This window comes from Bison bison, unplaced genomic scaffold, assembly GCF_000754665.1.
Source record: "Bison bison bison isolate TAMUID 2011002044 unplaced genomic scaffold, Bison_UMD1.0 scf7180017864333, whole genome shotgun sequence".
NCBI lineage: Eukaryota > Metazoa > Chordata > Mammalia > Artiodactyla > Bovidae > Bison > Bison bison.
This window is the reverse complement of record NW_011494905.1, coordinates 4,539,245-4,551,289: the sequence shown is the minus strand read 5'-3', so window position 1 is coordinate 4,551,289 and position 12,045 is coordinate 4,539,245. Positions and strand designations below refer to the sequence as shown.

At 43.3% G+C, this 12,045-nt stretch overlaps 1 protein-coding gene across 2 annotated transcripts in view; it reads right to left on the bottom strand.

The window, feature by feature from the left end:
- TPRG1 (tumor protein p63 regulated 1) overlaps nucleotides 1-12,045 on the bottom strand; it is a 189,789-nt gene that overhangs the window by 124,559 nt on the left and 53,185 nt on the right. The window contains exons 1-2 of one of the 2 annotated variants that reach the window (XM_010853940.1): nucleotides 429-493; nucleotides 83-316 (exon numbers count right to left, since the gene is read on the bottom strand). In XM_010853940.1, coding sequence (XP_010852242.1) covers nucleotides 83-307 — 225 coding nt within the window. In that variant the 5' untranslated portion in view covers nucleotides 308-316; nucleotides 429-493. Of the gene's footprint in view, nucleotides 1-82; nucleotides 317-428; nucleotides 494-12,045 lie in introns of those variants that run through there. The other variant, XM_010853939.1, reaches the window with a different exon arrangement.

Here is a 12,045-nt window from a genome sequence, read left to right as displayed (position 1 = left end):
TGTGGTATATGGAAGAATATTAAGATGTTAAAGAGAAGTCTTTATGCAGTATTTAAGAACACTAATGCTTTTATGATTTTACCCGAGTAACGAAGTACTTCCGTGAAAGATAAGGCTTGTGATAGGGATTCGGGTAGAGAGCTGATTCAACCACACTTGGCAGCCTTGAAATCTGCTTTGGCACTGGGACCTCTGTTTCTGGCTCCCTCTCCTCCATGGACAGCTGATCCGTCTCAGAAGGTTGGTCATCTTCCTCTCGCTTCAGAGACACAGGCTGGAATCCCTCAGAGCTCCCAATTCTTGACATTTCTTTAGCCTGAAACAAAGAAACAAAATTCTCAGGGGAAAAAAAAAAAATCACCTGTGTCTTAACTATGGCAAAAAAGCCCATGATGAACAACCAAAGCTCCCGAAACTGACAAACCCACCTTACGTTAACTGAACAGATGCACTGACGGATGGAGTTCAGTAACACAGACAATATGATCATCAGGGGACATTTACCAGGGGACAGCAGCAGAGACTCTCTGGACAGAAAAAAAAGAGGCTACAAGTAGTTCCATTTTCCCCATCTTTAATTCCATGGAACAGGAAGGTAAACAAGGAAAGAACAATATGAAATTATTATCACTTGAAAATTTCTCTTCAAGTTTTTGTAGTGTTTTTTCTTGAAAGTCTACTGGCCTGTGAGCTTATTTAGGAGTTAAAAGCAATGATAATGCACTTTTTAATGTACTTCTTACTAATAGGGCACAGAAGCACTTAGAACTGAGTGCTTTCTTGAAACTGAAAAATTGCAATTCTAAAAATGTATCCTCAAGAACATATTGTACAACACAGGGAATATGACCAATATTTTATAATAGCTATAAATGAAATATAATCTTTAAAAATTGTGAATCACTACACCGTACACCTGCTATATATAACATTGTACATCAACTATACTCCAAAAAGAAAAATTTTAAGTAAAAAAATAAATTAAAAAATAAAAATGTATCCTAAAGAAATAATTTAGACAAATGCCAAAAGATGTAAATATAGAAGGCCATGCATTACAACATTGTGTCTAATAGCAAAAAAAATAAATAAATAACTTCATGTCTAACAGCACGACATTGTATGTAATAGCAACATTAGACACTCACACAACATTGTGATTAATACTAAAAATATGTATAGTGAAACTAAGTATCCATCAGCAGATAATTGACTAAGACAAGAGTCATAGTGCACAAATACAATTTGGTCATCAGAAATGTGAGAATATATTGCTACAGAATGATGTCCAAAATGTAATGCTAATGGAAAAATAAGTCATAAAATATTATGAAAATGTTATTCAAATTTATTACAATAATTCAGAAAGAAGGAAGGAAGGGAGGGTGGGAGGGAGTGAGGGAGGCAGGAAGGAAGGGAAGAAGACATAATACCTGAACTTGCATGCATATATACATGTATGGTAGGACAGAGGTTAGAAACAAAATCTGAAAAGAAGTAAAATAAAATATTAACAATGATCATCTCTGAAAATCTAGTGGTTACCAATGGGGAGAGGGAAAGGGGAGAGGACCTGATAGGGGTAAGGAATTAGGAGGTATCAACTATATGTGTGGGCTTCTCTGGTAGTTCAGTTGGTAAAGAATCTACCTGCAATGCAGGAGACACCAGTTCAATACCTGATGTGGGAAGATCTGCTGGAGAAGGGAGAGGCTACCACACTTCAGTATTCTTGGGCTTCCCTTGTGGCTCAGCTGGTAAAGAATCCACCTGCAGTGCAGGAGACCTGGGTTCAATCCCTGAGTTGGGAAGATCTCCTGGAGAAGGGAAAGGCTGCCCAATCTAGTATTCCGGCCTGGAGAATTCCATGGACTGTATAGTCCAAGGGGTCGCAAAGAATTGGACAACACTGAGTAACTTTCATTTTCAACTACTATGTGTAAAATATAGAAGCTATGAGGACATATTGTACAGCACAGGAAATATAGCTGGTATTTTATAACTATAACTGGGGTAACCTTTAAAAATTGTGAATCACTACGTTGTACACCTGAAATGTATATAGTATTGTATATCAAGTAGACCTCAATTTTAAAAAGGCAATGATTGTCTCAGGATGATACAGTTACAGGTGATTTTTATTTTCTGTTTTCATAAGGTTCTGGATGCTTACAATGACTTCCTCTGACTTAAATAGAAACACAGTAGATTCACTAATATTTTGTAAATTAAAAGAAGTATCACAAAGCAAAACAAAATAGAAGCTACATGCTAGCCTAGCAAAAGGTGTCCTCAACCAAGTGGCCCTTCTCAAGCTGAGGCCACACGGTTACGGCTGCTGTGCACACACGCCCAATGCTACGACATAGGAAGTTCTCCTGCCCAGCGTCACCATTGCACTGGGAATGCCACCTTAGTCTTAGGGCTCCTTCCCACAAACTCCATTTCCTTCCTCTTTGTGAAGCAACAGAAAGTGAGAAGTGGTGCCTACCCACAGCAAATTTACATGATTGAAACTGGGAATAATTAGAGGAGTCAAGGGTGGTAAAATAGTACTAGCATATAGTTTATTGCCTAACCCTGGATACTTCTGAGCATGAAGAAAGTGCTATTAACACTTATGCTAGGATGATAAGCATAAACCAGCATTGTCTCAGGCAAATGTGGACATACACAGTCACCCTGAGGGGCTTGAGTGGAGGGAACACGTGGCTGGTCAGAGACTCACAAGCAAAAAGCCCTCTGCTGATCACATTACAGGTTATTTCCTCTGATTCTCCCAGCAGCCCTAGAATGATGGATTTGTTTCCATCTCTCTGAGGATCCCAGAGTTGGTGGGATGCCACCCCCCCAACCCCCGCCCTGTCCACAGCACAGGTGGTACTAGAGGTAAAGAACCTGCCTGCCTGTGCAGGAGACACAAGAGACAAGGATTTGATCCCTGGGTTGGGAAGATCCCCTGGAGAAGGAAATGGCAACTCACTCCAGTATTCTTGCCTGGAGAATCCCATGGACAGAGAAGCCTGGCGGTCCATAGAAGCCATAGGGTTGCAGAGAGTCGGACATGACAGAAGCGCCTTAGAAAGCACACACGCATGCACACATACATCCCAGGGCACACTTGGAGAGGAGAGAAAGCACCTGGACTCCCACTCAGGACTCCCAACCACACTCGAGGTCGACAAGCCTGCCATGATGCACGCTGTCTTACAGCAGGAAGGGCTTCACTGAGTTTTCAGATAAGTTTTTCAAGTTATTGGCCTGTGAGAAATACAAGGGCACGCATGGAGAAGCAGGAGAATTTTAGTGGGGGTGTGTGTGTGCGCGTGAGAGAGAGAGCACACAGAGGCATGCAGCCTCCCTGTTAGTTGCATGCTCTATTTTTGCAGGTCTGCCACCTCTTACAGAGGCTTTTGGAAGGAACTGTGTTTCTAGAGTTCCCTGTAACCTGTGAAGGAAGATTTGTGCCTTTGGGAAAGGAAAGCCTGCTTCTGTATTTGCCGCACTGTGTGAACTGGAGCCTAACAACAGACATCTGTGAAAAGCTCCAGTGCCTGGAAAACAGAGGGAGGATTTAATTAGCACCACTTCCTCTCCCTCAGCCTGTCTTCTCTGGAAACACTTGGGGATGAGAAGTTGAAGCACTTAGAGACTGAGCTTTTGAGATCCAGGAAAGAAGGAAACTCTCCTCCACTCCAGTTAAATTCTGACAGCCGTGAATAGTGGAGAAACAGCACAGAGACTCAGTCCAGAAGGATTCCAGCTCTGTTTCTGGGGACATCTTCGCAAGGACAATGAACTTACCTCCCTTTAACACCTTCCGGGATATAAGAGAAGTGCCACGCATTGGAGCAGCCCCCTCCATGCCACCTGCCCAGACACTGCTTATTTCCAATTCAATAAAACATTCCATCCTATCTCTGCTTAACCATACTATATACATTGAAATACTAAAAGCTCTGTGTCTGGATAAATTAGTCTGCCTCACAGCAGACCCATCCAGAGCCATTTAGAGTTGAATACGATCATTGTTCCCTAAGATTGCCTAGTAAATTGATCTTAGCTTGTGGTACCCAAGAGTCAAGGCAGAATACTTTCTAAGAGAAGCAAAGGGTCAAGGTGTAGAAAATAATTTCGTCCATATTTTTTGACCTGATTTTCTCATTTTAGGGAATTCATATCGAAGGAGGAAACAGGCAGAACAGGCTCCATCCTGAAAGCAGGACTCCACCTTGGGCCACCTGTGGACTTTGAGCTATATGCCCAGTACCTATGGAAACGACATACCAATGGAAAACCAGACTCCCCGCCTCCTTGGAAGAGCCCCAAGGCTCGTACCTAGACTCTCCTTCACCTAAACAAATACCCTAATTATCTGTGTAACCAAATAGAATCATAAATTCTATTATGCTTATTGGGGTATGACCACAGGCCTATTGATAAGTGTCCGCTGTTAACTACCTAAGCTTAAGGAATATGAATCACGGATTAACTTTGATTGTATCTTTCTTTTCCTTTGTTCAGACTAGTTTCAGAGAATTTGGGGAGGTGGGTTTGAGCACGTACACTTAGAGTATATAAGGTTTTCACAAAAACTGGTCGGGGTCCTAGGCTAAGAGAAGACTCTGCCTTGGGCCCGCCGGTATAATAAACTGCACTCCACTATCTGCATTGTCCTTCTGAGTGAGTTTGTTTCCTGGAACTCATGGCTACAATATAATGAGGCATCACCGACTCAATGGACATGGGTTTGGGTGGACTCCGGGAGTTGGTGATAGACAGGGAGGCCTGGCGTGCTGCGGTTCATGGGGTCACAAAGGGTCAGACACGACTGAGCGACTGAACTGAACTGAACTGAACCCTAAAAAAAAAAGAAAGAAAGAAGTAAATAAAGCCCTATAATACTAATTGCATGTTCTAGGCAGTAATGGAAAATTGGAAACCCACTAAACACCCAATGGTCAAGGAATTTCCTAGCTACCTACATGACACTGAGCAGACCCTTAAAATAGCAGCCCTTAAAATTGTACAAGCACTACAGCAGGGCGGAGTAAAGGATGTATCTTCTTGGGGCAAGAAAAGCAAAGAGATTTTCTGTGGTAATGATTGAATTATTTTTATGTTGGTAAAGACTAGAGGGAAAATATTTCTATTTATCGAGGTAGAGGGATCATAAGTGAATTTTTGCTTAAAAAAAAGTTAAATCATGTTAGCACTCCTTTTGTAATAAAATATATGAATAAATCTGTTGGTTCACAAAGTCAGGAGCTTCCCGGGTGAAATCTGAAACTGGCTCCTGTACAGAAAGGGCAAGAAGAGACCAAAGAAAGAAGCAGACAACTCCAAATTGATCAGTGGCAGAATTCATAAGCAAGAGAACTTACCAACAAGTCCTGTCTTGGGTGGCCACAAGGTGAGTGAATCTCCACACCCACCTGCCAGAAACTTAAAAGCTTATAGAGAGGCCTTAACTGGTCCAGCCACATCTTCAGTCCAGATGGACTCAACACCACATTGCTCTCTCAAGGCTACCTCTGGACAAGGGCTCCCACTTTGGGGATGGTGGGTGAAAGGTACATGGTACATCGCAAAGATATGGTGGGGGGTCCGTTGCTCAGTTCACTTACTGGTCAACTAGTCACCATGCCCTCTGGAGGACTTCCTCCAGCAATGCCAAATAAATACATAAAAGAAGTGCCACCCTCCCTTTGGTCAGACAACAAGAATTTTATATTATTTCTCAGCTGCCAGAAATTTCAGAGCTAAATTTAATATCATATTGCAGTAAATAACTTATTTCTGGATCCTGGTCTATGTATGCCTGCCTCCTTTAGTACCTGCTATCGTATCTGAGACTTTTTCTAAGAATATTTCAGAAGCATATACAGCATAAGTGATAGCTAGAGAATTGTTGCCTAGTCCAGTTCCTTCATTTTGCAAGGTTTGGAACACTGATGTAAAAGACTTGCCCAGGGTCATACAGCTAAACAGATTCAAAACATGAAATCAGACTCCAGGACTCTAATTCGTTGCTACCCATTGTAACATTTAAAAGAGAAGCAGTTATCATACTTACAAACTGATAAACTGAAATGCTTTTGCCAACTGTCTACAGCCAGTTGGCTTGTTTTGCTCTGGGATGGGAGAAACAACTCCCACAAATTAGGCTTCTCCCAGCTTTTCCCCATCAGCAGCCCACAACTAGCCCTGCAGGTGAAGCTTCCTCCTTTGCCTGGCATCAGACTAACCTATCCATAGGCATAGGGGCACTGTGCCTGGGTCCACAAAACTTGTAGGGGCTCAGGAAATGTTTTAATGTATTTTAAAATCATAAGCAGAGACATCACTTTGCCGACAGAGGTACGAATGGTCAAACTTAACATTTTTCCAATAAGTGAGTGAGTGAGTGAGTGATGTCACTCAGTCGTGTCCGACTCTTTGTGACCCCATGGACTGTAGCCTACCAGGCTCCTCCGTCCAGGGGATTTTCCAGGCAAGAGTACATTTTTCCAATAGTCATTTACATTTGTGAACGTTGGACCATAAAGAAGGCTGAGAGCTGAAGAATTAATGCTTTCGAACTGTGGTGTTGAGGAAGACTCTAAAGAGTCCCTTGGACAGCAAGGAGATCAAACCAGTCAATCCTAAAGGAAACCAACCCTGAATATTCATTGGAAAAACTGATGCTAAAGCTGAAGTACCCCAATACTTTGGCCACCTGATGTGAAGAGCCAACTCATTGGAAGAGACCCTGATGCTGGGAAAGATTGGGGGCAGGAGGAGAAGGGGACAACAGAGGAAGAGATGGTTGCATGGCATCACCAACTCAAAGGACATGAGTTTGAGCAAACTCCGGGAGATGGTGAAGGACAGGGAAGCCTGGCGTACTGCAGTCCACTGGGTCACAAAAAGTCAGACATGACTGAGCAACTGAACAACAACAAAAATCAGAAGAGAAAAATTAAATTTCATGGTCAAAAAATTGTTTTCATTTTTTCTCGTATCAGAGGAAAAAGTGAAATTTGTAGGCCACCCCAAATCTATTGCATTTTGCCTAAAAAACAAACTAGATTATCTAAGTCATAAGATGCTGAACTATGTACAGTTATAGAAACATGTTTTAATAGTGATATTATTATGGTACAGACATTCAAGAAGGCAAAAGTTTTAGGCTCACGGAAGTCATAATGTGGACCTGACTTGACTCTATATTCTACTACTCAGATTTTCTGCTTAATAGTTCATTCTGGGGCTCCATACTGGACTGTCGAAGCTAGAAACATCCCCACATTCTAGCACTTTCCAATTTCCTTATGAAACTCTGGGTAATCAGTGGCAAATCCATTTGCCCTGGCTCCACTAATCAAGGTTGTTTAAGATTTGCATGGCCTCTGAACAGCATGTAGCCTATGTAAAAAGTGGTTTGCTGAGATGTTTTCCAGGAACTTAGAGTCAGTTTTGTCCAGTTCAAGTTGAACTGGATGGGACCGGCTAGGACCACTGACCCTCCAACTGAGCATGTGCAAGTGTCCATCCACTTGGGGGCCCTTTGATGCCAGATGGCCAAGACTCCACCCTCAGATTTGGGCTAAGTGCCTCCACTGTGAGCATGCAGAGGCCTGTAGTCTGGTTGTGTGTGTGTCTGTGTGATCAGTCACTCAGCTGTGTCTGACTCTCTGCAACCCCATGGACTGTAGCCCGCCAGGCTCCTCTGTCCATGGGATTCTCCAGCCCAGAACATTGGAATGGATGGCCATTCCCTTCTCCAGGGGATCTTCCCAGCTGAGGGATTGAGCCTGAGCCTGCCGTACTTTCTGCGTTGCAGGCAGATTCTTTACCCTGAGCCAGTAGCCCAGCTGCATGTGCACAGAATGCCAATTGCTGCACCTTTTCCAGTCAACTTTCCCCACACTCCTCATACTCCCCACATCTCCAACCGCCCCACTTCTTTATTCTTCATCACATAAATACTCAGAGTCCCTGACTTGGGGAGGCAGAACTGAGTCTGGCTTGGCTGCCTTGTGAATAAACCCTCTCTTTGCTGCAAACCTCAGAGCATCAGCATTTTTACTTGCTTCGTGTCATACAAAATGAACCTGGCTCTGTAATACTTATTCTAGAAGATTCTGTTCCACTATCCACTGAAATATTTCTGTCCTATAGACAAACTGTACAATCTTAAAGTAATTATTTTTGCTTTCTTAAAATCAAAGGGAGATCCAGAATTAATCACCCTCTAATAAATATATGTTTTGCAGAGAAGTAGATGAATAACCATCTTAAGAACTTATGATCAGCTTGAAAGGAGTCACTGCTTACACTGAGTGGCCACAAAGCCAGCCAGGGGTGAAGAAAGGGGGAGTGTCGGGATTTTTTCCCCTCTCACAAGAGTTTAATAAAGAACAGTTTGTACGTAACAAAAAGCATCATTTTTTTAAAAATTTTATTTATTTATTTGACTGCTCTGGGTCTTTGTTGCCATACTCAGGCTTTCTCTGTTTGCTCTGCATGGGGGTTACTCTCTAGTTGCAGGGTGTGGGTGTCTTATTGCTGTGGTTTCTTTTGTTGCAAAGCCTGGGGTCTAGGGCATACGGGCTCAACAGTTGTGGCTCATGGGCTTAGTTGCCCCATGGCATATGGAATCTTCCCGGACAAGGGATCAAACCCATGTCCCCTGCATTGGCAGGCAGATTCTTAACCACTGGTGCCTGGGAAGTCCAAAAAGCATCATATTTCATATTTCTGATCAAGACAGCAGGACTGACATTATATAGATACTGGTAAAACTCAGGAGTGTTTCATGGTGAACCACTTCCTAAGGTCATGTACCCTCCATTTCCTCAGCATGACTTTTGCTCTTTGTCCATCTAGTTTTCAGAATGCCTTCCTGGCTTCCTGCTCTCTCTGCCACTCTCAAGAACCTGTACAACCAGCCTCTCCCTTGCTTCCTTTACTGTCTCCTAAGATCTCCAGTAACTGTCCATGGGATTTATTTATTTTTTTAAATTTACTTTTTAATCTTATGCATCCCTAAGGCAATACAATTGTATTGTGATTTCCACAAAGTTTTTGAAATATTAATAGCTACTTGAGTGTTCCCAAGACCATCTCTCTGGACCCTTGGAAAGATAGATCACCTTGTTAGAGAGCACCAATCTATTCTAACCTCCATATTTTGTAAATAAGGAAACTGAGGCCCCAATGGATTTTGTGTCTCCTGAACCCTCAGTTTAGTTAATTTTTTGAAAATTAAAGACAATAAAGAATGAAGTTATGGCCACAACAAGATTAAAAATATAGTATCTCGAGGAGTACTTGTGAACTAACCAGGAGCTTAGAAAAGTCTATGGTTTGTTAATAAGAGCTGCTTCCCACATGCACGTGAGGTGGTGCTAGGCTGGGGAGGAAGTCCACACTTGAGTTCCTGTGGCTTGGGTTGCATTCAAAGATATCAACTGTGTTTTACTGATGGTGACATTTCTATCCACAAGAAGGGGTTAACATTCTCGAGGCACAGCCCCAAAATAAAAATCTGCTTTTAATTCTGACATTTCGTAAAGGTAATTTATGTGAATTTATGTGTGCAGCCTTTCCTGAGTCTCTGTGAACAGCCAAGGGATGTGCAGTGGATACACTGCAACCTCAAAACTCTCCAACAAACCCTCTCTTGTGCCAGTTGAGATAAGAAAACTGTCAGAGTTCTTCAAATTTCACAGTTTGTACATTAGTGATAACATGCCAGTGGGGCTGCTCTGTGTCCTGGGGGAAAGTGGACTTGATGGAGGGTCTCTTGCCTCCCAGCTCCTCCTCTGCCAGGCAGGGCTCTCTGGTCTGTTACCGGAGCTTTCACTCAGTGGAGTGGGGAGGGGAGAATACAGGACCAGGATAAAGAAACATGGGTCCCCACTCCCTCACTGGTTAGTGATAGTGAAAGTCACTCAGTTGCATCCAACTCTTCGCAAGCCCATGGACTACACAGTCCATGGAATTCTCCAGCCAGAATACTGTAGTGGGTAGCCTATCCCTTCTCCAGGGGATCTTCCCAACCCAGAGATCGAATCCAGGTCTCCGGCATTGCAGGTGGATTCTTTACCAGCTGAGCCACAAGGCCCTGGGCAATTTCTTCCCCTTCTCTGCATGGCAGTTTCTTCATCTACAAAATGGGGAGCCAGACTTTATGGTTGGCAAATGTGTACTCTTGAAAATGACTAACCGATTTCAATCAAAACAAATTTCATTTATCTGTTTCTGGACTTCTTCTGAAGCTTTCATTTCAGGGGAAAATATATTGAAGTCTGAAAGTTGTTGAACTAAATTATTCCTTCCAGTGCATTCACTCTACAAGATTTAATTTTTCTCCAGTGCCCAGAAGATTCCAGATCTAAGCCTACAAATGTTCTATATGGTTTCCCCTCCCCCCTCTTTAGCTGAGCACGTAAGTTCCCTGTGATTCAACTGTGAGTTCAAAGAAGGAGGATTGGGAAGGCAGTCATGAATTTGGGCGCCCATTGTGGAGAATCTGGGGTGTTTGGCCTCTGACTTCCTCTAATGCAAGCGGGTATGCACAGTGACAGGAGATACTAGTGATACCCACAGTGGAACATTGGACACTCAACCTGTGCCAGGGCCAGAGATAGCCTCAAAACTTATTCTTGCATTTTATTTTATTTTATTTTTATTCTTGCATTTTAGAAGGAACAAATTTTAGAGGTTTTCAGAGCTTCTCACCCAAAATATTAATTTTTAAAGATATTTCCTCGAAAATAATATATGGAAAAATTGATTAGGATAAGGATACTGATTAGAGAACTTGGAAACATTAGATTCCTTGAAATTAACTGTGCTCACTTCCATCAACACTCCACCATTCACCCAGTCCAGGTTACAATGATGCTGGCATTCTTAACTTCTGCAGTGTTTGTCATGCTGCTCTGTAATCACCGTTTACTCTCCTGTCTTCACTCCTGGGCTTGAACAAGTCCGGAGCAGAGACGGTGCTACCCTCCTCTTTGGAGACAGCACTTGGCATGGGATGAACGAGTTCTCAGATGGAGGAATGGATGCCCTGCTTGTTTCTCTATCAGGTCTGAGATCTGAGGGCAAGTCTTATGTCTGATCCATTTTTATTGGTACATTGCCTCATACATCATCCATGAAAGTGAAAGTGAAGTCACTCAGTCATGTCTGACTCTTTGTGACCCCATGTACTGTAGGCCACCACGCTCTTCCATCCATGGGATTCTCCAGGCAAAAACACTGGAGTGGGTTGCCTTTTCCTTCTCCAGGGGATCTTCCAGACCCAGGGATTGAACCCAGGTCTTCTGCATTGCAGCCAGACGCTTTACCATCTGAGCCACCAGGGAAGCCTCGTCATCCATGAGTGCTCAGTAAATGCTTATGGACTGAGTAATGAAGTTCTTTGTGAGGCCTGAATGGAAACGGCTCTGTACACATCCACTTACAATCAGACACACATCGAAATACATTCCACAGCTCAGAACCTAGTGGAGGTGATGGAAAGAGAAGTGGAAAACTGCAGACATGATAGAGCCAGAATAGGAGAATGTGTGCAAACACAATGGAAACAGAAAATGGAAGTAACAGGGGTGAACAGAGAAAGAGGCTGGAGAGGGTGGAAAGTTAGAGCTATGGAGAAAGGTGCCTCCGGGCTATCTGCATCTTAGAAGGTGGGTAAGGACATTCCTGGCAAAGGTACAAAGGTATGAGATGTGAAAAGGAGGGTGTGTTTGAAGGACAGAGGGTTATATGGTGTGTGAAACTCAGATGTCAACTGCCTGCCTCCAGCCCTTACCCTGGAAGAGCTGGCTGAAGTGAAGTGAAGTCGCTCAGTCGTATCCGACTCTTTGCAACCTCATGGACTGTAGCCTACCAGGCTCCTCCCTCCATGGGATTCTTCAGGCAAGAGTTCTGGAGTGGGTTGCCATTTCCTTCTCCAGGGGATCTTCCCAACCCAGGGATCGAACCCGGGTCTCCCGCATTCCAGGCAGATGCTTTAACCTCTGAGCCACCAGGGAAGAGCTGGCT